Raw genomic sequence first — 25,640 nt, forward strand, 5'->3', positions numbered from 1 at the left:
GGCTCCGTGCAAGCGCAGCGTCAGTTGCACGTCGCTGCTGGCTGGGGGCTGGTCACTGGTGAGATCTGCCTGTTTGGCAGCTCACCAGCGACCATGTAGCGATGCAGCAGCGATCCTGACCAGGTCAGATCGCTGGTCGGATCGCTGCTGCATCGCTAAAGTGTGAAGGTACCCTAAGGGTCTAAACTCATTTAGGGGTTTGATTGGGGGGGGGGGTGTCTCAATTCACTTAAGGGTCCGGTCATGCTCAAATAATTTAGGGCTCTGGTCTGGTGCGTGTTCATTTAGGGTCTCCTGGGGGAGGGGGGAGGGTCAAAACATGTAGGAGTCTGGTCTGGGGGGGGTGTCTCAATTACTTTGGGGGTCTTGGGTGTTTACAGTTCATACAGGGGTCTGGTCTTGGAGGTCACAATTCACTTTGGGGTCTTGGGGCGGTGGGGATTACAATTCATTCGGGGGTCTGGTCTTGGATCTCAAGTTAATTAAAAACAAACCCATTCTCTCTATATAGCGCACTCTTCCTCTTATTACGTGTCCTGCTCGCACCGCTGCAGGGCTGTGACCGGAGAGGCCTGACACACTGTAACGCCCCCTGCCCTGTGTGAAAGCACAAGCTCAGAAGTCTCTGAATGTAAACAAGACGTCCATTCACTGACAGCAAGCACAGATCTGGGCACATGGGGAACGATTTCTAGCACTAAAGCTTTACAGACACAGAACCTGTTAACCCCTTTAATATAAGTTACACAGAACTTTGATGTCAGTGTTGAGCTGGGACTTGTAGTACCGCAAGTGGGAGACGCAGGATTTAGCACAGTACAGACAGCCATTCTCCCCCGGTCTTACTTGGTCTTGAACTGCACCGCAGGAGCCGCCATGTTCCTCTGTTATCTCGTCCTCCTCCCGCAGATCAGCACCATATAACCGGCACACACGAGGACAGCTACATCACATGCGTTCCGTACAGTGCGGCACACTTCCGGCGCCATTAAACTACGTCATACTGGGTGCAGGAAGTGCGGCGGGCGCCATCTTGCTACACTCAACACAGAGTAGACTCATGCAGAGTGGTTATATAATTTATAGGGTGTGATGGTTGAAAATGTCCAGCAGGGCACCTTTGTATTCTTCAACTGCTGAGTAATCATTCCTGAACCTCAAACTGTTGCAAAACTACAACTCCCAATATGTCATGGGCAGTCTGTCATTGTTAGGGCATGCTGGGAGTTGCAGTTTTGCAATAGCTGGAAGGACACTACTAATAAGCAACTTTAACCTAAAAATAATATTGACACTACTAATAAGCAACTTGACAAATGTTGCATTTCTTCCTCCGGCTTGTAGGCATATTGTTTATGTGGCGGCTTCTGACTCATCAACCTCAAATATTCAGCCATTTTTAAAGGGGTTTATATGGCAAAGCTATGGCTTTATATAGTTCAACCTCTGAGAGCCTTACAGATCCTGAAAATTAAAGGGTTATTCTCATCTCCATAACTGGCTATTGTCAGATAGTCCTTATACGCTACTACTACTATAAAAAGGGATGTTTGGCTTTCGGGTGAAATTTCAGGATGATCCTACAATGCCCTCTAGGCTTCATGTGACCTTATCGAACCTTGTGACTGCACATGTCCAACTGTTCAATATTTCAGGGCTTTTAGCACAATTTGCTGTTCCCTAAGGCCGGTTTCACACATCCGGCATTTCGCCGCTTTGCTGGATCCATCACACTCCAGTACAGTGCAATACAGTACAATGGCATCGCGGCAAGCTCCAGCCACATGACAGCATGTGACCGAAGCTTGCCACAATGCCATTGTACTGTATTGCACTGTACTGTACTGGAGTGTGACGGATCCGGCAAGGTGGTGAAATGCCGGATGTGTGAAACCAGCCTAACAAAGAGCTTAATGGCAAAATTCACAACAGGTGTTTGATCCAAGAATCATCCAATAAATTTTGGGATTCAATTAGAATTGGCTTTAAAACGTCCTCATCATCATCATGCTGTTCACAGTTTGACATCATGAGACTAAGACGACACCTAACAGTTGATCAGCAAACCGCGCCATTGTGAGGCTTCAAGTAGGATGTTCTCAGACGGAAGTGGCCACTGAGCTTAGTGTCACAGAGTGTCACCAGCAGGTTGTACAGAGAGCCTGGAAGAGTCAGATAAAGGCAGAGAAATGGACGTCCTTTGGCCTCATTTATGGGACGAGAGATGTACCAAGTGTCACGTCAGACCAAGCGAAAAATTTACATCAGCGTGCTCTGCATGCTAGACAATCTGCAAGGTACCTGACCGCACCACCAAGCACAGGCATCATCTACGTTTCTGACCACACCACCAGGCACAGGCGTCATCTACGTACCTGACCGCACCACCAGGCACAGGCGTCATCTACGTACCTAACTGCACCACCAGGCACAGGTGTCATCTACGTACCCAAACAAACCACCAGGCACAGGCTTCATCTATTACCTGACCGCACCACCAAGCACAGGCATCATCTACGTTTCTGACCACACCACCAGGCACAGGCGTCATCTACGTACCTGACCGCACCACCAGGCACAGGCGTCATCTACGTACCTAACTGCACCACCAGGCACAGGTGTCATCTACGTACCCAAACAAACCACCAGGCACAGGCATCATCTATTACCTGACCGCACCACCAAGCACAGGCATCATCTACGTTTCTGACCACACCACCAGGCACAGGCGTCATCTACGTACCTGACCGCACCACCAGGCACAGGCGTCATCTACGTATCTAACTGCACCACCAGGCACAGGCGTCATCTATGTATCTGACAGCACCAACAGGCACAGGCGTCATCTACGTACCTGACCGCACCACCAGACACAGGCATCATCTATGTATCTGACAGCACCACCAGGCACAGGCGCCATCTACGTACCTGACCGCACCACCAGGCACAGGCATCATCTATGTACCTGCCCGCAGCACCAGGCACAGGCTCTATCTACGTACCTGACCGCACCACCAGGCACAGGCGTCATCTACGTACCTGCCCGCAGCACCAGGCACAGGAGTCATCTTCTCTGAAAGAGAGACCAGTAGCCTCAGTGCTGTTCACTTAAAGTTCATTAACGCTGAGCAGAAATTATGTTAGTCAATGATGTTGGAGACATCAAGGAGAGCACTGTGCATCAGCCACTGCTGTCACCAGACGAGTCTTTGGTGGTGGTGGTGTTAGTGTGAGTCGGTGTCTCAAGTCAGTACAGAACGGCCCTACACTGTGTGAATGGTACCTGGCGAGCCCCTACTACAGGAATAATGTCATTAATCCAGTCATTGTTCCTCTGCATGAACAACACCGGCCTAATGTCATCTTCATGGAGGACAATGGCCAGCTCATCGAGGTTGCATCATTAGGGAATCGCTGCTGGTGACTCGGGGTACTCAAATGGAGCAGCTGCACTTTCTCCAGACCTGGTTCCTATAGAATCCTATGGGATCAGTTGAGTCGCCGTGTAGAGGCCGTAACTCTGTACCCCAGAACCTCAATGATCTGAGGGCTGCGCTTCAAGAAGAATGGGATGTCATGCCTGGTGACCAGAAGGAGGCGTTGTTATCAGCTGTAATTGATAACGCCAAATTTACCACAAATTGTAACACTAACGAGTCACAGGACACCGGGGAGGGAAAATTCCTAAATGGGCACCATTTGGCCATTCTTACTAAGGTATGTACTCACTTTTGTTGCCAGCGGTTTAGACATTAATGTCTGTATGTTAAGTTATTTAGAGGGCACCAGTTTTATCCTGTTATATAAGCTGCACACTGACACTGTACATTGTACACAAGCTGCACACTGACACTGTACATTGCATCACAGGGTCAGATCTGCAGTGCTGTCCCAGGAAAAGATATATAAAATATTTACAATAATGTGAGGGGTGTACTCACTTTTGTGCTATACTGCATGCTGGTCTTGATATGAGACGAGGAGCTATAATACCTTACAGCTTAAACAAATTCATGTATACAAAAAAATATGCACAGTGAGAATAGAAAACTGCATTTATTAAGAAAACAAATTTATAATATAAATGTTCCAAAGTCGGGCATTGATGACAATGTTCCACTTGTTACAAAAAAAAGATTTGTACAATTTAAATAAAGTTTATTGAAATTCTGCCATTTTCATCTCTGAAACTCTGTGTTGCTTATAGCAACCAGTCACAGCACAGCTTTCATCTTGTATTCTGCGCTTGAAAAATGAAAGCTGTGCTGTGATTGGTACCCGCAAGAGGATGACAACAGTTCTTAAAGGCCTTGCTTTTTTTTCATGAACACACAAAGTATATTAGATAATGACAGATCTACTCATTACACAGGAAATAAGTTATATTAACAAAACGGAAAATGGATAAAAACATGAAAATTCCAATTAAAACGCCATTCTCAGATAATATAAATATATATATATATATATATAAATATATATAAATATATATATTTATCCACAGTGTACCAGGATGTAGAAAATCAGTAGAATTTCTGTAGCGAAAAAGTCTAATGTGGATGCAGCTAAGGCTGTGTTAAAATGCTAAGGCTACAATGGCAGCAAAAATGTGCATCGTTTTGTGGCTACTTTCTAAAAACATGCCCCCCCTCTAAAAAAAAAATAAACATGCAACACACAAATGCAGTATTTGTGTCACGGTGTTCTGTGGTGTCTGGCAATAGAAGGTCACAGCGTTTGGCTCCGCAAACTGCTCCCTGACCTTCTATCATTCCTGCTTTGGTATCCTATGTATCGCACGGCTTTGTTTTCATCCCTTTCCCTTTAGGACCCTGTGGAGTCCTCACACTTTCAGCTGCTTTTCATCAGTACTTCCTTGGTGCCTCAATATACCCTCATTTCCCCATTCTCAGTGCTGGTGATAAGTCCTCTACCATTAGGGTACCGTCTCACTAAACGACGTACCAGCGATTCCGACCACGATACGACCTGGTCAAGATCGTTGGTGCGTCGCTTCATGGTCGCTGGTGAGCTGTCAGTGAGGCAGATCTCACCAGCAACTCGTGTAATGATGCTACGCTTAGTAACCAGGATAAATATCGGGTAACTAAGCAAAGCACTTTGCTTGGTTACCCGATATTTACCCTGGTTACCAGCATATACCAGATACAGGCTGCCAGCGCTGGCTCCCTGTATACGTAGCTAGGGTACACATCGGGTTACTAAGCAAAGCGCTTTGCTTAGTTACCCGATATTTACCCTGGCTACGTGTGCAGGGAGCCAGCGCTAAGCAGTGTACGCTGATAACCAGGGTAAATATCGGGTAACCAAGCAAAGTGCTTTGCTTAGTTACCCAATATTTACCCTGGTTACCAGCGTACGCTGCTTACACAGAGTCGGTGCTCTATGGTCTCCCGCCGTCAAGCACACCTATGTGTGCTGCACAGCGGGAGACCAACGAGCAAAAAATGAACCGGAACAGTGTAACGATCAGCGATTTCACAGCAGGGGCCAGGTGGCTGCTTAGTGTCACACACGGCAAGATCGCTAATGAGGTCACTGATACGTCACAAAACCTGTGACTCAGCAGCGATCTCGCTATGTGAGAAGTACCCCTTAACAAGCCTTCAGTGCAAGCAGTCTGCTCGCATTCTTCTGGTGCAACCTGGTTGTTGTTTGCAGTTCCTCTTCCTGAGTCATCTGGAGATAAGCTGTTTCCTTCCCTTGTTTGTTATCCCTGTATTTACTTTAGAGCTTAGTGAGGGTGATTAAGGGGTGCTTCACACACAGCGAGATCGCTACTGAGATCGCTGCTGAGTCACGTTTTTTGTGACCTCATTAGCGATCTCGCTGTGTGTGACTCTGAGCAGGGATCTGGCCCCTGCTGTGAGATTGCTGCTCGTTACACACAGCCCTGGTTCGTTTTTTTATTGTTGCTCTCCCGCTGATAAGCACACATCCCTGTGTGTGACAGCGAGAGAGCAACAATCCTGAATGTGCAGGGAGCAGGAGCCGGCGTCTGACAGCCTGCGGTAAGCTGTAACCAAGGTAAGCATCGGGTAACCAAGGTGGTTACCCGATATTTACCTTCGTTACCAGCCTCCGCAGCTCTCACGCTGCCAGTGCTGGCTCCTGCTCCCTGCACACACTAAGCTAAGCGGTGTGCGCTGGTAACTAATGTAAACATTGGGTAACCATACCCGATGTTTACCTTAGTTACCAGTGTCCGCAGCTTCCAGATGCCGGCTCCATGCAAGCGCAGCGTCGCTTGCACGTCGCTGCTGGCTGGGGGCTGGTCACTGGTGAGATCTGCCTGTTTGACAGCTCACCAGCGACCATGTAGCGATGCAGCAGCGATCCTGACCAGGTCAGATCGCTGGTCGGATCGCTGCTGCATCGCTAAAGTGTGAAGGTACCCTTAGGGGTACTTCTCACATAGCGAGATCGCTGCTGAGTCACGGTTTTTGTGACGCACCAGTGACCTCATTAGCGATCTCGCTGTGTGTGACACTGAGCAGCGATGCGGCCCCTGCTGTGAAATCGCTGCTCGTTACACACTACTCTGATTCATTTTTTGGACGTTGCTCTCCTGCTGTGAAGCACGCATCGCTGTGTTTGACAGCGAGAGAGCAACGATCTGAATGTGCAGGGAGCAGGGAGCCGGCTTCTGGCAGCCTGCGGTAAGCTGTAACCAACGTAAATATCGGGTAACCAAGCGAAGTGCTTTGCTTGGTTACCCGATATATACCTTGGTTATTAGCGTCCGCCGCTCTCAGGCTGCCAGTGCCGGCTCCCTGCTCCCTGTACACATAGCCGGAGTACACATCGGGTAAATAAGCAAAGCAGTTTGCTTATTAACCCGATGTGTACTCTAGCTATGAGTGCAGGGAGCCAGCGCTAAGCGGTGTGCGCTGGTAACCAAGGTAAATATCGAGTAACCAAGCGCTTGGTTACCCGATATTTACCTTAGTTACCAAGCACAGCATCGCATCCACGCGTTGCTGGTGGCTGGGGGCTGGTCACTAGTCGCTGGTGAGATCTGCCTGATTGACAGCTCACCAGTGACCATGTAGCGACGCACCAGTGATCCTGACCAGGTCAGATCGCTGGTGGGATCGCTGGAGCGTCGCTAAAGTGTGACGGTACCCTAAGAGCCCATCCTATTCGCTCCCTACCTAGGAGCCCAGATCAGGGTCAGCCAAGGTGAGGTATCCAGCTTGCGCATAGGTGCGAAACCTATCTTGGGCGGTGAGGGAACCCAGGACCCAGCAGTAGGCTTAGTCAGGGGGTCACCATCTCTCCCTTTCGCCATATGCTGAGTACTTCCCCGTACCTAACGTAACAGTTTAGTTCCTTATCTCGAGTCATAGGGGGGATTAAATCACTTAGGTGAACTAATTTTTCCAAAAGTAATCTGCTTTTCTTTCCCCCTGAAGTGGTTTTGAAATATTTTTTTCCCCTACACATTGATTTTTCAGCCTCTTAACTTTACAGTAACAAGTTTATAGCGGATTCCATGAGGAATCCTCAAAGCATTGAGCAAAAAACTTTTTTTTTTCCCCATGGACAGTTTTTCAAAATTTCATTGGAAAAAGAACAAAAAAAAAATCTTATGGACAACAAAGTGAATTTTCTAATGAATTGAACAGGAAGAGTGGAAATTAAAGCAGTTTTGGAGAATTTTGGAGCAGATCCACAGTAAAATCTTTGCCAGATTCTCTACAAAAACCTCGAGGTCTTGAAAAACATTTTTGAAGTGGATTCCTTTTGGATATTTTTCTTATTGTCAAATCAAAAGGCTGCAAAACAGTATGAAGAATAAGGGTAGGTTTTTGGTTTTTTTTAAGACTGGAAAAATCTGGTGGGTTTTTCAAGAGAAAAACTTCTTTTTTTGGGATTTGAAGCAGTTTTTTTTTTTTTTTTTCCCTATTTTTTTTCTGCACACTGTTTTGCAGCCTTTTGACTTAACAATGTCTAGTTTGGAGAGGATTCCATGAGGATATGTTACTTTCTTTGCCATAGGGCAGTTTTCACAACATCCTTGGTAAAAGGAAAAAAAACAAAAAAAATCTTAAAAAATCCTTTTGTGAACAGGAACATGGATTTTCTACTGAAGGGAACAGGATGGGTATTCGAAGTGTATTTGATGCCTTGATTAGCAGAATTTTGGATTGGATTCCCTTAACATTTCCTGGCCTAACGCTTTAAAAACCTCTTATAAAAATGGATAAAAAAAAAAGCCACCAAACACAAACCAAAAAAGTAAGCTTTTCCTGAACAAACGTGTCGGAATTTTCCATCTGCCAAAAAATTCAGTGCGAACCAAACCTTATACCCCACTGATGGCTACACAAGGGGCCTCCTGGTCCTCAGGACACATTGGGTCAAAGTGTCCATGCCACCGCTCAATATTACTGTATGGGGTAAATCATGGCCTTGTGAGCTGTGGTGCAATCGGGGTGTCCCAGTGGTCGGACCGCCACCTAATACGTATTCATCTCTCATATGATAGGGGAGCGGAACTTTACATATGGACCCCAACGAAGGTAAATAGAGGGTCGTTATGTCAAGCACCGCTCTTTCCTTGACAGGTCACAGTAGATCAGTCCTGTCCGGAGTGCTCCTTTAAAGCGCTCTAGTAAACAACAGCGTTTGTGATCCATTTTACTCTTCTTCCTCTGCGCTCCCCGAGGCCTGAGGTCCTTCCAGGCCTTCACTAAGCTGCTGTATCTGTCTGCTCATCTGGGAGGACAGACTCTCAATCCTCCGGGCCTTTTGCCGCAGCTTGTGCAGCTGTTTGTTGTAGGTCTCTTTTAGTTCCATGTAGCAGTTGTGGTCATCCCGGTTTGCGGGGGTCAGCAGCGCTCCGCACCCCATGTGACACATCTCGCTCCAATACTCGCAGCTTTGGCTGTGGTCACTTACGTCTTTCCTGAAGACCTGGGCCGGACAGCCTTCGTTGGAGCAGGCCACCAATCCAAAAGCACATGACTCGGCGTGTTCCTCGCTCCTCAGCAGAGGAAAGATGGCAGGGCAACCATTCTGCTCATTAGGACACTGATAAAACAGATACATATGTGTATAATATCATTGACCTTAAAGGGGATGTGTCATTTGATATCAAATACTTATTTTTTTTGCCTAATATAAATGCCACCGTTCTCCTGAATCCGGCACCGTTTTTCTTTTGTTCCGGCGCCTCTCCATCCCTGTGATTTGGTTCTCTATTCCCTGTATATAAATCTAGTCTTCATAGCTAACTGGGCGCGGTCTCCAAGACCACGCCCCCACAACTAACAAGACTAGACTTCTATAGGGGGAAGAAGTCACCATATCTCAGGAACGGAGAGGCGCAGGAATAAAAGAAAAGCAGCGCCGAATTCAGGAGAACAGCGGTATTTCCACTGGGTAAAAAAAATATATATGTATTTCAAGTCTAGGGTTCCCCTTTAAGTCTTAAATTTGCACAAATTAAGCACAACATGATTGTTTTCCCTCTTTCAAACACAGCACCACACGCATCTGCTGGTTGTGTGTGGTATTGCAGTTTTATAAAGGTCACTGCAATGCCAAACACATCCCGGGTGCGTTTTGGGAAGAGCGCAGACATACTTTGCATTTCAATTCACCGACATTTTCAAGAACTCCAATATCAGTAACAGAAAGAAATTCCTACCCGCAGGTTCAGGCGCATGGCTCATTAAAGTCTATTACAGACATTTTTTGGTCCAATTCATTAATGCATTTGCTCCTGTTTTGTTTTGTTTTTTTTATCTAGTTTTGGGTGTTTTTAGCTTCTTTTCCACATCTTTTACCTTGACTTGCAGACTGTTGATTTTCCTCTTCAGCTTGTGCATCTGTACATAGAGTTTACCCTTCACTTCAGTTCTACAGCATGGACAGGTCTGCTGTCTGATAAAAGCAAGTGCAATCAAACAAGGGTTAAATGAGAACCACATTTAGTGCTTGTGTGAACGATCAACAAACTGCTGTTGACGGAGCTCATCTTCAAGTATCCCATCATGAGAAAAACGATCAAGCTGCTCTCAATCCTGTCATGATTGTGCAGTGTTTCTGATAGGAAACCCAGTTTGAAATATAGTGCACCCTAAAATAAACCACCTCTTCAAAAAACAATGTGCACTTATCATACGAATATGTGACCACTGCAGCCAATCACTGGTTGTGGTACTAATGTGTTGGTCACCAATGCAGCCAACAACTCCTACTGAATCCAGGTTTAGGGGAAAAATAAAAAAAAGTTGGTTTACCTTCTTCAAACATATAACATGTTCCCCGTCCCCCATACGGACCCCTGTTCCCCGTTCCTCATACGGACCCGTTTTCTCCATCCCTTATACGGACCCGTGTTCTCCGTCCCCCATACGGACCCCTGTTCTCCGTCCCCCATACGGACCCTTGTTCTCCGTCCCCCATACGAATCCTTGTTCTCAGTCGCCCATACAGACCCTTGTTCTCCGTCGCCCATATGGACCTTTGTTCTCAGTCGCCCATACGGACCCTTGTTCTCAGTCGCCCAAACGGACCCTTGTTCTCAGTCGCCCAAACGGACCCTTGTTCTCAGTCGCCCTTACGGACCCTTGTTCCCAGTCGCCCATACGGACCCTTGTTCTCAGTCGCCCAAACGGACCCCTGTTCTCAGTCGCCCATACGGACCCTTGTTCCCAGTCGCCCATACGGACCCTTGTTCTCAGTCGCCCAAACGGACCCTTGTTCCCAGTCGCCCATACGGACCCTTGTTCTCAGTCCCCCATACGAATCCTTGTTCTCAGTCGCCCATACAGACCCTTGTTCTCCGTCGCCCATACGGACCTTTGTTCTTAGTCGCCCATACGGACCCTTGTTCTCAGTCGCCCATACGGACCCTTGTTCTCAGTCGCCCATACGGACCCTTGTTCTCCGTCCCCCATACGGACCCTTGTTCTCAGTCGCCCATACGGATCCTTGTTCTCCGTCGCCCATACGGAACCTTGTTCTCCGTCCCCCATACGGACCATTGTTCTCCGTCCCCCATACGGACCCTTGTTCTCCGTCCCCCATACGGACACTTGTTCTCAGTCGCCCAAACGGACCCTTGTTCTGAGTCGCCCTTACGGACCCTTGTTCCCAGGCGCCCATACGGACCCTTGTTCTCAGTCGCCCATACGGACCCTTGTTCTCCGTCGCCCATACGGACCCTTGTTCTCCGTCGCCCATACGGATCCTTGTTCTCCGTCGCCCATACGGACCCTTGTTCTCAGTCGCCCATACGGAACCTTGTTCTCCGTCCCCCATACGGACCATTGTTCTCCGTCCCCCATACGGACCCTTGTTCTCCGTCCCCCATACGGACCCTTGTTCTCAGTCGCCCATACGGACCCTTGTTCCCCGTCCCCCATACGCACCCTTGTTGTCCGTCCCCCATACGGACCCTTGTTCTCCGTCGCCCATACGGACCCTTGTTCTCCGTCCCCCTTCAGGGCCATTATGCTGTACTATTGATAAGCAAGCACTACCATGCTCGGTCCTCATAACGAGCAGTTGGATGCTCAGATGGGCACAACTCGAGTACTCAAGTATAATGCAAGTCATTGGCGGTCTTGAGCATTTTTCCAGGAACTCTTCCGCCTTCCATTATACTCTGGTACTTGAGTCGCACCCAACTGCTCGTTACAAGGACAATACCTAATGCTGGGATTAGAAGTAAATAAAGCATAGCTGTAATAGCATACTCAGCCCATGGTCAGGGGTGGCGTTGCAGACCCTCTCCGCAGTGCATGAATGCGTTTTTGCAAAATCCCATCCGCAATGTTGCTACTGTAAAACTTGGCACCTTTTGTGTTCATGTCCGTGTCCTAGCTCATTACCCCACCCGTTGTGTCACCCCCCTACAGACTTGATCATACATAATGCACCCATATAACATGCTCCCAGAGTTCCTCACCTTTTTAGCCATTGTAAAATGCATTTTCGGCAGATGTGCCCGCAGGAGATCATAACGGGGCACCTGAGCACGCCATGGCAGATAGAGCACAGGAGGTCCTCATCGGGATTTTCCGTAAATATATCTAGATCGTATCCACCTCCCTGAAAACATGGAAGCACCAGAAGCAGCAGGTCGTTAATAAAAGACTATGGTGTTTTGTTTTTTTCTTTTAAAGGCTTCTTTATGAGGATTTTATCCATCTGACACCAGTATTCTACTGTATATGTGAACTGGGAGGATCAGTTACCATCCCTGAAGCAAAGGAATGGAAAACAAGTGGTCATGTAAACCCCATCTGTGCATGGCCATGTTTTTTTTTTAATAAAAATTCAAAAACAGGGGGTGGAAGGGCTGATAGCAGAGAGCAATAGTTGATACTTTACTTCTTACAGATTAAACACCTCTTCCAAGCACAGACCAATCCACATTACATGTAGTCAGGATAAATCCTCTATTGAGGGTAGTTGAATCCGTGGTACATTTTTATTCCATGGTGGTGTCGCCCAAAATTTGAAAAATTGGCAAACCCACCCCCCATATATGCAAATATATTCATATATCAAAATGGACCTTACAGCTACGATGGAACCCCGGGGCTGCCCCTGTAAAAGCACTAGAGACCGTGAACGTGCCTTGGCACAGACCTGCACATACCATTGTATATATGTACGCTCCGCTGCCCCAGGGTATCTGTGACATTACACTTACCACCGTCCGTCCCAGTGCAGCCATCTACCACTAAGCCCTTTCTAGATCCAGGTCCCATTCACACAGATCACATGTGTCCAGCCAAACCCCCTCACCCCCTCTCCGTCACATTCCCCATACTTCTATGTCAGCATCTATTCCGGACCCAGACGGCTATTGGCTCCGCAGATCAATGGGTGTGTAGAATCAGGCCCAAAAAAAATACTGGGCGGTGCAGGACAAAGGTCCACGTACATCCATTGTGCTGCACAGCGTCATAAAATAAAGCAAAAACACTACAAAGTTCTGTAGATAAAGTGCAACTTTATTGAATGGTTGAGCAACAGGACAAGAACCAAAACCTACCGTAAAATTCATACATATGATAAGGACCTGCAAAAGGGAGAGGAACGTCAAAATGGCAAATATATATATATATTTTAACTCCATTTATTTGTTTAAGGCCGGCATCACATGGTACGATCTATCGTGCGATCGCACGAGCGATCGTACCCGACACCCCGTCGTTTGTGCGTCACGGGCAATTAGTTGCCCGTGGCGCACAAAGTCGTTAAACCCCCATCACACGCACTTACCTCCCTGACGACGTCGCTGTGGGCGGCGTACATCCTCTTCCTGAAGTGGGAGGAACAGCGACATCACACAGCGGCCGGCCAATAGAAGCGGAGATGAGTGGGACGTAACATCCCGCCCACCTCCTTCCTTCCGCAGTGCCGGCGGGACGCAGGTAAGCTGTGTTCGTCGTTCCCGGGGTGTCACACGGAGCGGTGTACTGCCTCGGGAACGATGAACAACCGGCGCGCAGTTTTAGGGCCGACATTTTGAAAATGAACGACGTGTCAATGAGTAACGATAAGGTGAGTATTTTTGCTCGTGCACAGTCGTTCGGAGGTGTCACACGGTACGATATGTCAAACGATGCCGGTTGTGCGTCACTAACGACGTGACCCCGACGACATATCGCCCGATATATCGTACCGTGTGACGTCGGCATAAGAAGTCCCAGCAATCCAACTCCTACTCTGGTGGGCAATAAATCAAATTTTTCAGGATCAGGCTTCATCTTGCTAGCGGAGGATGTCCATGGATCACATCCCACAGATGAGCGAATGGATCGAGATCTGGGAATTTGGAGACAAGTCAACCCCCTTGACTTCTAAGATGTTCCTCACACAATTCCTGACCAACTATCATTCTTGCTGGAAGAAGCACTGATTTTAGAGAATCATGCTGCAATGTGAGGGGGTTGTAAAGTGTTTAGGTAGGTGGGACACGTCACACGATGCCAGGACCCAAGGTTTTCAGCAGATCACCTCATCACACGGCCTCTGCCAACTTTTCTTCAGATACTACATTATTATTTATCATTATAACACCATTTATGGTGCTTTACAGCAATGTACTATTTAATTTTGGCTCCTAACTTTTTGGCCAAGTTCTATTGTGTGTTCACTACACTAAAGCACGTAGTATCATATAGAGCATTGGAGGGGACTGATTTGCATTTTGTAGATTCTCTGGTCTGATCATCTAGACATCATGATTTGGAATTGGTCACTCAGATTCTTCTACTTAAAGGGAACCTGTCACCAGATTCGGTAACTAAGCTGCAACCACCACCTGTGGGCTCTTATATACAGTACTAGAAGGTGGCCCGATTCTACGCATCGGGTATTCTAGAATTTACGTATTGTGTAGTTCATGTATGATTTTTGTTATATATATGTGCGGTATGTGCGTATATTTGTGTGTGCAGCGTTGTCTGTGTGTGGGTGTCTGTGTAGGGCAGTTGTTTGTGGTTTCCAGTGTGTGTGTGTGGTGTGTTGTGCAGTGCGCACGCGCGCGTGTGTGTGTGTGTTGGGGGGAGGTGTGCACTCTCCATCGTGCTCCATCCCCTATGCTGCGCACCCCTCATCGTGCTACATCTCCCATCCTGCGCACTCCCAAACGTGCTCCATCCGCCATGCTGCGCACTCCCCATCGTGCTCCATTCCCCATGCTGCGCACTCCCCATCGTGCTCCATCCGCCACGCTGCGCACTCCCCATCGTGCTCCATCTCCCATGCTGCGCACTCCTAAACGTGCTCCATCCGCCATGCTGCGCACTCCCAAATGTGCTCCATCCACCATGCTGCGCACTCCCAAACGTGCTCCATCCGCCATACTCCACACTCCCCATCGTGCTCCATGCCCCATGCAGCGCACTCCCCATCGTGCTCTATCCCCTATGCTGCGCACCCCCCATCGTGCTCCATCATCTATGCTGCGCACTCCCAAACGTGCTCCATCCGCCATGCCGCGCACTCCCAAACGTGCTCCATCCGCCATGCTGCGCACTCCTAAACGTGCTCCATCCGCCATGCTGGGCACTCCTCATCGTGCTCCATCCCCCATGCAGTGCACTCCCTATCGTGCTCCATCCCCTATGCTGCGCACCCCCCATCGTGCTCCATCTCCCATGCTGCGCACTCTCAAACGTGCTCCATCCGCCATGCTGCGCACTCCCAAACGTGGTCCATCCGCCATGCTGCGCACTCCCAAACATGCTCCATCCGCCATACTCCGCACTCGCCATCGTGCTGCATCCGCCATGCTGCGCACTCCCAAACGTGCTCCATCCGCCATGCTGCGCACTCCCAAACGTGCTCCATCCGCCATGCTGCGCACTGCCAAACGTGCTCCATCCGCCATGCTGCGCACTGCCAAACGTACTCCATCCGCCATGCTGCGCACTGCCAAACGTGCTCCATCCGCCATGCTGCGCATTACCAAACGTGCTCCATCCGCCATGCTGCGCCAGCATCAGCCTCTCTACCCGCATCATCAGCCTCTCTGCCCGCAGCATCAGCCTCTCTCCTCCCAGCATCAGCGTCTCTGTCCCTAGCATCAGGCTCTCTCCTTCCAGCCTCCCTCAGCATCAGCCTCCCTTTCCCAGCCTTCCCAAGGATCAGCCTCTCTCCTCCCAGCCTCCTTCCTCCCAGCCTCCCTCTCCCAGCCTCCCTCAGCATCAGCCTTCCTGTCCCAGTCTCTCCCAGCATCAGCCTCCCCAAGCATCAGCCTCCACCAGCATCAGCCTCTGTTCTTCCAGCCTCCTCCAGCATCAGCTTCCCTAAGCATCAGCTTCCCTCGTCCCAGCCTCCCTCAGCATCAGCCTCTCTCCTTCCAGCCTCCCTCAGCATCAGCCTCCTCTCCCCAGCCTTCCCTAGGATCAGCCTCTCTCCTCCCAGCCTCCTTCTTCCCAGCTTTCCCATCCCAGCCTCCTTCAGCATCAGCATTTCCCTCTTCCCCATGATCAGCCTCTCTGCTCCCAGCCTCCTCCAGCACGCCCTGCTCCTCTGCCGACACTCACACACCCGATCGCATGCACTCACACACACACCCGATGGCATCCACTCACACACACACCCGATGGCATCCACTCACACACACACCCGATCGCATCCACTCACACACACACCCGATCGCATCCACTCACACACACACCCGATCGCATCCACTCACACACACACCCGATCGCATCCACTCACACACACCCGATCGCATCCACTCACACACACTCGATCGCATCCACTCACACACACAGACACTGACGATATCGCACTTACGCGCTCATACTCACAACATCCGGGGATATCACATGCTTCTGGCCATGTGATCCTCCGTCAGGTCCTGGAAGATCACAACAGCACATTTTCGCCGCCGAGAAGCAAGCGATATCCCAGGATGTCGTGAGTATGTGGATGCGATGTGAGGTGTGTGTGAGGTGTGTATGAGAGTGAGTGTGAGTGTGATCTGATGTGTGTATGTTTGTGTGTGTGCGTGTGGACCTTCCGGCGCAGCAGGACCTTGATGGGCTTGTAACCATGCGAGCATGGTTACCAACGTATCCACACCACTCCCACCACTGCCGTGGGAGCGGGGGCCGGGGGAGGGGGAGGGAGTACAGTACTCACCTCCGTGACAGCGCTTGTAACCATGCGAGTATCCACACCACCCCTTTGGGAGCGGGGGCCGGGGAGGGGGGGGGGGGGGGGGGGTTGGGGGGGGATAGGGAGTACCGTACTCACCTCCGTGACAGCCGTGTCAGTTAGAGAAATGCGCGGGGAGAGGGAGGGGGTGGGGCCAGAGCTAACGTGCATTGCGTGAGGGGGGCGGGGCGTGGCGTGGCTGAATTGCCAATGCCTGCAGGGTGCCGGGGCGAGAGGCCAATCTGTGGGTGGGGCGGAGCCTGGGCGAGCGGCTGGCCAATCCGTGTGGGGGCGCAGCCTGGGTGAGCGGCCAATCCGTGTGGGGGGGCGGGGCCATGGCGAGCCCAGCGGCCAATCAGCTTTGTGTCACCGTAAGGACACAATTTTGGAGCATGACAGACAGACAGACAGATAGACAGACAGACAGACAGAATAAGGCAATTATATATATAGATATTAGACTGCTGAGCCCAGGCCGCGGTGTAGAACGTAAAAATAACTTCATAATACTCACCTACTGGGCGGTGCAGACTGGTCAGATGGGTGTCTCCGTTCTCTGGTTTTGGCATCTCCTTTCACGCATCTTGTCCTCCTTCTGAAGCCTGGGTGCATGATGTGTCCTACGTCATCATCCACATTAGAATACATGGAGGTCCTGCCTTTGATCTGCCCTGCTCAGGTGCGCCTGCGCAGGACCTCAATGCCAGCTAATGTGGATGACTTAGGACGCGTCATGCACCCCGGCTTCACAAGGAGGAGGACAAAGATGGCCAAAAGAGGAGGTGCTGGTACCAGAGATCGGAGACACCCATCCGACCAGTCTGCACCGCCCCTTAGGTGAGACTTAGCATGCGTCATGCACCCCAGCTTCACAAGGAGGAGGGCAAAGATGGCTGAAAGAGGAGGCGCCGGTACCTGAGATCAGAGACACCCATCCAACCAGTCTGCACCGCATCGACCATTTACGTGAGTATTATAAAGTCATTTTTACATTCTACACAGCGGCCCGGGCTCTTATATACAGCATGTCAGAATGCTGTATATAAGAGCCCACCGGTGGTGGCCGCAGCTTATAGTCACTAAATCTGGTGACCGGTTCCCTTTAACCAGCTTCCAAACTCTCACACTGAATGACTGACTTGTCCACTTACCGCCTTTCATACACACCTTGCAATCTGCAACACCAAGAAAAAGTTGTGGCGTGATGGAAATCAGAGACATGTAAGGCTGGTTTCACACTACGTCTTTTTAACATCCGTTGAAAACGTTATTTTAGCGGAAGTACGGATCCTGTGCAAATCCGTTTTCACTTCAATGCATTTGCAATGGACTCGCGTCCACCTGCGTTTGCGTGCGTTATAGTGCGGATCCGGTGACTTGCAGTGTTTTAACATGTTTCAAAACCGCTACTTGTAGCGTTTTTGAGCTGCGTCCAAATACTGCAAGTCACCGGATCCTGACTAAACAGCACGCAAACGCAGGTGAACGCTGGCGTGCTGGTAGACAGGATCCTGCTTTTGTACTGAGCATGCCCAGAAAGTACTGAGCATGCCCAGAACCAGTCTCGCGTGATCTGTCTCTCTCTCCTCCTCCCTCCCTCTCTCTATCTATGTCTTTCCCCCTTCCTCCCCTTCCTCTCTCTCCCACCTGAGAGCTGCGGACACTCGTAACCAAGGTAAATATCGCGTAACCACTTCTCTTAGTTACCCGATGTTTACGTTGGTTACGTGTGCAGACAGCCCTGCTCCTAGCAGCTGCAGACACTCGTAACCAAGATAAATATCGGGTATCCAAGCCCGATGTTTACCTTGGTTACGAGCGTCTGCAGCTGTCAGAAGCCGGCTCCCAGTCTAGTTCCCCTCACTCCCGATCACATGACTCCAATGCCCGCCCCTAAACATCCAGTGCAGGATCCTGCAAAATAACAGATGCGTTTGCATACGTTTTTTGCTGTAAAAGCAGGATCCGTATTTCCGCTAAAATAACGTTTTGAACGGATGTTAAATAAACGTAGTGTGAAACCAGCCTAACTGAGACACGATACACAAAAAAACAACAAAAAAACCCTAAACATGTGGACTCATTTACCGTAGAGAATAAGGCATGTGTAGAAAAATCCCGACAGCCTCAGCTGCTATCAGTGAGGTCATTAAAGGTCATTTGAGGAATGTGTTGCCCTAAGGGCTCACTCACACATCCTTCTTTTTGCCGGTTTGGCGGATCCGGCGGGCTCCCATACAGTGAATACAGTACAATGACAGTGCAACAAGCGCCAGTCACGTGCTGTCATGTGACCGGCGCATGTGACCCGGAAGTTACAGCGCTGTCATTGTACTGTATTCACTGTACGGGAGCGCGCCGGATCCGCCAAACCGGCAAAAAGAAGGATGTGTGAGTGAGCCCTAAATACACTTGGTAAAATCAACAAGATCCTCTGCTGGCAGCTCCTGTGTAATTACAGACCAATGACATCCCTGATGGGCTCAATAGGAGACAAGTCTGGAGACGCTGCAGCCATTGGAGATCATTTAGGGCACAGGATGTGTGTCGCCCAAGGGATACCGATCCAGCTTCAAGGATGTCACAGGGCTTCTTCTGTATATGGCAAACAGGTATGTCAGATTTTATTTACGTGTCGTGACGCCACTCACGGCTTGCGGTCAGGGATATGGATGACTGCCACTGCAGATTTTATGAGCGTCTGGGTCTGCAGTCAGATGGTGTGGGCTCCTGTGAGTGAGGCAGGCCCCAGGGGTTCAGGTGTGTAGAATAACGGGTCCCAGAATAACTCAGGCAGCGTCCAAAAGTCATTTAAGGCCGGAGTCACACTTGCGAGTGCCTCGCTTGTATCTCGTGCAAGTCTCTCATTGAATCACCCGGCCCGGCCACACACTCTCCAGACAGGAGCATCTCAGCTGCATAGAGATACATGCAACAGACCCGCTCCCGTCCGGAGAGTGTGCGGCCGTGCCTGGTGATTCAATGAGAGACTCGTGCGAGTTACACGTGAGGCACTCGCAAGTGTGACTCCGGCCTAACTGATTTTTACTCAGTCAGATGTTATGGTAAGCTGACCCGGGCGTTGCTGTGATGAACCAGGTAGGACCAGGAGCTCCTTCGGGCCAGTCTGAGGGTAACAGGTTAGCTCGCCTTCCTAGTACTTCTGTGTTCGGATAACCCCCTGACCTGAAGTACCATGGGGGTCTATCCAGGGAGTCGCTACTGCCTTTTCTCCCTTTGTGGCCTGTTTGCCGGCAGCGTGGACCAGGTGAGATGGCTTCTGGCTCTGTCTCCTTATGGGTCTCTGCGTTGCTGCTGAGGCTCGGACTCTGTGTGGTTGGTGAGGTACTTGTAGTTCCCCTCACCAGCAGGTTTAGCAGATAGTTTAGTCTACTCTAGGGACCTGTTCCCCGTACGTGCCTAATCATCAGAGAACCTTTTCAGCATCCTCACTCGATGACCGTTCTTCCCCACTATCACTACACCGCGCAAGGTCTGACTAGTGTGTGCGCGTCTGCGTCTCCTAGCAACCGCCGCTCACCACTACCAGACTGGCTCGCTCCGCTCCTTTCCTGACAGCCTCTGCACTTTAGCTCTCAGCTCCTCTGCTGCACCCATTGATAATAATTATACGCTAGCCCTCTCTACTACCCAACGGTCCCATCTAATGGTGTGGGAGAACTGGTTGTGATGTGTCTGTGCGTACACACCTCATTCTGGCCCTTAGGATTACCTGGAAGTACTGTCCCAGCATGGATGCAGTACTCAGTGGTGCCTGACCGGGTCAGGGGCGCCACAGCTGCTCACAGCGCCAAAAGTAACATGCAGCTTGGCATTGTTGTGTTGCAGAAAAGAAAAAAAAAAAAGCTTATGGAGAAATGGCCACACCATAGGATGTGCCAAATTTTATTTTTTTTTGCTTTTAAAGTGAACCTGTCAGGTGCATTATGCACCCAGACCCACGAGCAGTTCTGGGTGTATATTGCTAATCTCTGCCTAACCGTCCTATCTAGTAGCATACCTTTTCTAAAGATCTCCATTTCTAAAGATCCTTCATTATATGCTAATGAGGCCGTGACTAGTCACAAAGGCGTTATTTCCCTTGGCTAGTCGGCCCCCTTAGCATGTAAGCACACCCCTGGAGGCGTGCTAACATGCTAATGAATGCGCAGCGTCAGAGACATGGTCAATTTTACCGCTTTCTGATGCCACCGCGCCCGAAGTTGGATTTAGTCTCAAAACGTCCCCAAACTTCCAGTCATGCGCACTATGAAGCCGGGTGTACACGTCCCTGCTTCAGTAAGGTATAGTGCGCATGATCGGAAATCTGTGATGTTCTGATCATGCGCACTGAGCTGAAATCCAGCAGTGGCAGCAGAGGTGAGAGCGACCATGCCTCTGCGCATTCATTAGCTTTTTAGCACACGTACAGGGGGCGTGACTAGCCAAGGGAACTAATGCCTTTGAGACTAGTCGCTGGCCTCATTAGAATATAATAAAGGATCTTTAGAAATACTTTTTCTAAAGACCCCTTTATCTATGCTAGTGTATACAGGGATAGTCAGGCAAGGATAAGCAGTATGCACCCAGAACTGCCCGTGGTTCTGGGTGCATAATGCACCTGACAGGAGACCAGCAATATGCCTTTTTACGGACCTTAGTTATAAAAGAATAGCATCCCCAAATGGGTGAAAATGCAGTACCTGTCAACTGTCTACTATAGCTGACATGCTGCTGCATCAGTCACAATGCGTGTTGTCACTTACCATGGCCAATTAACCCCTTAGGGTACCGTCTCACTAAACGACGTACCAGCGATTCCGACCACGATATGACCTGGTCAGGATCGCTGGTGTGTCACCACATGCTCGCTGGTGAGCTGTCAGTCAGGCAGATCTCACCAGCGACTCGTGGAAACGATGCTGAGCTTGGTAACCAAGGTAAATATCAGGTAACTAAGCAAAATGCTTTGCTTGCTTACCTGATATTTACCCTGGTTACCAACGCACACCGCTTAGCGCTGGCTCCCTGCACTCGTAGCCAGGATACACATCGGGTTACTAAGCAAAGCGCTTTGCTTAGTTACCCGATGTGTACTTTGGTTACCAGCGTCCGCAGCTTACAGACGCCGGTTCCCTGCTCTCTGCACATTCAGATCGTTGCTCACTCGCTGTCAAACACAGTGATGTGTGCTTCACAGCGGGAGAGCAACATCCAAAAAATGAACCAGCACTGTGTGTAACGGAGCAGCGATTTCACAGCAGGGGCCAGATCGCTAATGAGGTCACTGCTGCGTCACAAAAACCGTGACTCAGCAGCGATCTCGCTATGTGAGAAGTACCCCTTAGATGCTGCTGTAAATAGTGACTACCTCATCTAGACTGTTAACAAGCGTGTGGTGGTTCCCTCGATAACCCAATCCCCATTCGGAGATCATGATTGTGGTAAAAATATATATATTTTTTTTTCATTCCTGCCATGCAATTTTGCATTCATTTTGTTTTTCTTCCAAGCTATAGGCCCCTTGAAGCCACTTCAAAAGCAAATAGGTCCCAAGAAAAATAAATTTTGTACATTTCCTTGAAAATATAAAAGAAAATTGTTGCTACATTTTTAAACCTTCTAACACCCCAGGAAAATTAAAGGATCTTTGACAAATGGTGTTCATGTAAGGTAGACATATGGGAAATGTAATTTATTAACTATTTGGTGCGATAATCATTCAAAGATTGAAAATTGCAAATTTTTAAAAATATATTTTTAGAATTTGATATTTTTATAATTAAATGCAAAACATATCTACTTAAAATTTACCATTAACAAAATACAATGTATCACAAAAAAAATCTCAAAATCACTGGGATGTGATGACACATTCCAGAGTTATACATCATAAAGTGATGTGTCAGATTTTTAATTTGTCCTCGTCACTAAGGGGTTAAAAGAAGAAAAAAAAATACATTTCCCATGGTGTGGCCCTTTCTTCATGTCCCAGGAGCTTTCTTTCAACACAGCAATGCCAGGCTGCGTGTTGCTCCTGCTGCTGTGAGCCGCCTGTTCCCTAAATATTCTCCAATGGCTGCAGCGTCTCCAGACTTGTCTCCTATGGAGCACATCAGGGACGTCACAGGAGGGGCTTGAAAATGTGATTTGCAGATCTTCTTGACACCTGATTCCGTTTCGAGTTGCCTAACCCTACAGCTGGGCCTTCTTGGTGTTGCAATTTCGATGTTGAGTGTGTACAGTTAGGCTAGTTTCACACTTGCGTTGTTTTCCTTCAGTTGCAATCCGCCGTTTTGGAAAACAGCGGAATCCGTTAACGGATCCCGCTGCCTCCCATAGACTTGTAAGGACGACGGATTGCGAGTGATGGACGATGCGTTGCTTCCGCCAGGCGAAAGGAACGCAGCATGTAACGTTTTTTGAGCAGCGGAATCCTTAGGATTTTGCTGCGCATGCTCTCTCTGGCTCCCTGCACACGTAACCAGGGTACACATCGGGTTACTAAGCAATGCGCTTTGCCTACTTACCCAATATTGACCCTGGCTACATGTGCAAGGAGCCAGCGCTAAGCGGTATACGCTGGTAACCAAGGTAAATATCGGGTAACCAAGCAAAGTGCTTTGCTTAGTTACCCGATCTTTATCCTGGCTACGTGTGCAGGGAGCCTGACACTTCCCCGCTCGGCTCCGCCCCCTCCCACACTCCGCATGTACACACACGTCCCCAGCCATGCATCCCCACAGCACTGACATCCTCAGCACCATGGCCCCGCTCGGCTCCACCCACCCCGCACTGCGCCCCCCCCCCCACACACACACATTCTCGGCGGACGAACGATCAGCTGATCACCCGGCGACCGGCTGCTGTGAGCGATCAGCTGATTGTGAACAATCGTCTGCCACCAATAAAAAAAAACTGTAAAGAAAAAAAAAAAAAAAAGCAGATTCCGTTGTTTTGTACGATCCGTTGTGCCACTAAATGCAACACATCTGTTGCATCCGTCACACAACGCAATGCAACGGATACCGTTCAACGCAAGTGTGAAACTAGCCTTAAAGCCAAAAGTTTAGAAACCCAAACAAACAACTCCATACTGCTCGATAGCAAATAATTAACATGTTAAAAGGAACCTATCACCAGTTTTGGTGACTATAAGCTGCGGCCACCACCAGCTGGCTCTTATATACAGCATGCTAGAATACTGCATATAAGAGCCCAGGCCGCTGTGTATAACGTAAAAATGACTTTATAATACCTAAACTGTTGGTACGGTGTGTACGGACTTGTCGGATGGGTGTCTTCGTTCTCCAGATCCGGCGCCTTCTCTTTCGGCCATCTTTGTCCTCCTCCTTCTGAAGCCTGGGTGCATGACGCGTCCTACGTCATCCACACAGGCCGGGTTTGAGGTCCTAAGCAGGGCAGATCAAAGTATTGTAGTGCGCCTGCGCAGGACCTCAATGCTGGCTAGTGTGGATGACGTAGGACACGTCATGCACCCAGGCTTCAGGAGGACAAAGATGGCCAAAAGAGGAGCCGGATCCGGAGAATGGAGTCCCCCATCCGACCAGTCTGCACCGCACCGCCCCTTTGGAGAGTATTATAAAGTGATTATGTTCTACACAGCGGCCTGGGCTCTTATATACAGGAATAGTAATAATGCAGTAACCTGGTCACTATTTGTTAAAGCAGCTATAGGACTGAGCATTTCCGGTTACCTGCTGCCGCCGCCATCACCGGGAGGCTACCTGCTGCCGCCGCGGCCATCACCACGAGCAGCTGATCAGCAGGGGTGCTGTGTGTCTGACCACGGATGATCAGCCATTACCTAGCCTAATTGTAGGCCATCATTGTTATAGTGGCCAACCTCTACATCTGCTGAAGATACTAATATATCAGAGCTCATAGTAACTCAGTAGCCGCTAATAACCCCAATTTACTGCTGGTGGCTCAGTGGTTAGCACTACAGTCTGGTGGTGGCTCAGTGGTTAGCACTGCAGCCTTGCAGCGCTGGGATCCTGGGTTCAAATCCCACCAAGGACACCATCTGCAAGGAGTTTGTATGTTCTCCCCGTGTTTGCGTGGGTTTCCTCTGGGTTCTCCGGTTTCCTCCCACACCCCAAAAACATACAGATAGGGACTCTAGATTGTGAGCCCCAATGGGGACAGTGTTGCCAATGTATGTAAAGTGCTGTGGAATTAATAGCGCTATATAAATGAATATTAATGTAGTAAATCATACCGCCTGTTCTTCCATCTGTATATGCTCAGGAACAGCTAACCAAAGTACTGACCAAAAAAACAAACCTCCCCTTGTACCATTTCCCCAATGCACTGCTCTGCAGAATGAGGACTGAGGCTCTGCACAGCAGGCACAATATCTTGACATCATTCCTGCTGCGCAAGACTCAGACGCCCAACAGAATGATGGTGCAAGGAGCAAACAGCTCCCTGTGCCATTATATTCACCCAAATACTGAGGACCAGTTTGCTCAGGTCCTTTCTATGGTATACTGAAAGAATTAAAGTTTTATTGACAAATAAATCAATTTTCTGCAATGACTGGATATTTACAGCGTTGACCCTTATTTTTTAAGACTTCGGCAATTCGCTCCGGCATGCTGGATATCAGCTTCTGGGCCGAATCCAGACTGATGGCAGCCCATTCTTCTTTAATCAGGGCTTGGAGTTTATCATAATTTAGGTCTTTGTGTTTGTCCACCTGCTTTTTGAGTTTTGACCACAGGTTCTCGATGGGATTAAGATCTGGGGAGCTTCCTGGCCATGAGTCCAAAATTGCAATGTTTTGCTCTCCGAGCCACTTAGTTATCACTTTTGCCTTGTGACATGGTGCGCCATCATGCTGGAAAAAGCATTGTCCCTCACCAAATTGCTCCTGGATGGTTGGGAGAAGCTGCTCTTGGAGGAGGTTTAGATAAAATTCTCTATTCATGGCGGTGGTCTGAGGCACAATTGCA

The 25,640-nt window shown here is 49.2% G+C and overlaps 2 protein-coding genes across 2 annotated transcripts in view; both read right to left on the reverse strand.

The window, feature by feature from the left end:
* TBL3 (transducin beta like 3) overlaps window positions 1–976 on the reverse strand; it is a 41,346-nt gene extending 40,370 nt beyond the window's left edge. The window contains exon 1 of the mRNA XM_075318311.1: window positions 847–976. Within this exon, the coding sequence (XP_075174426.1) occupies window positions 847–878 (32 nt within the window). The 5' untranslated portion in view covers window positions 879–976. The remainder of the gene's footprint in view (window positions 1–846) is intronic.
* Window positions 977–8,060: 7,084 nt separating this feature from the next.
* Window positions 8,061–13,757, reverse strand: RNF151 (ring finger protein 151). The gene is made up of 4 exons (XM_075319793.1): window positions 13,716–13,757; window positions 11,945–12,087; window positions 9,816–9,912; window positions 8,061–9,057 (listed from the first exon to the last, which is right to left on the reverse strand). Exons 1-4 carry the CDS (start codon window positions 13,755–13,757, stop codon window positions 8,665–8,667), a joined length of 675 nt encoding a protein of 224 aa, XP_075175908.1. The 3' UTR covers window positions 8,061–8,664.
* Window positions 13,758–25,640: the final 11,883 nt, after the last annotated feature.

The sequence above is a fragment of the Anomaloglossus baeobatrachus genome, chromosome 7 (assembly GCF_048569485.1).
Source record: "Anomaloglossus baeobatrachus isolate aAnoBae1 chromosome 7, aAnoBae1.hap1, whole genome shotgun sequence".
In the NCBI taxonomy this organism is placed as follows: Eukaryota; Metazoa; Chordata; class Amphibia; order Anura; family Aromobatidae; genus Anomaloglossus; species Anomaloglossus baeobatrachus.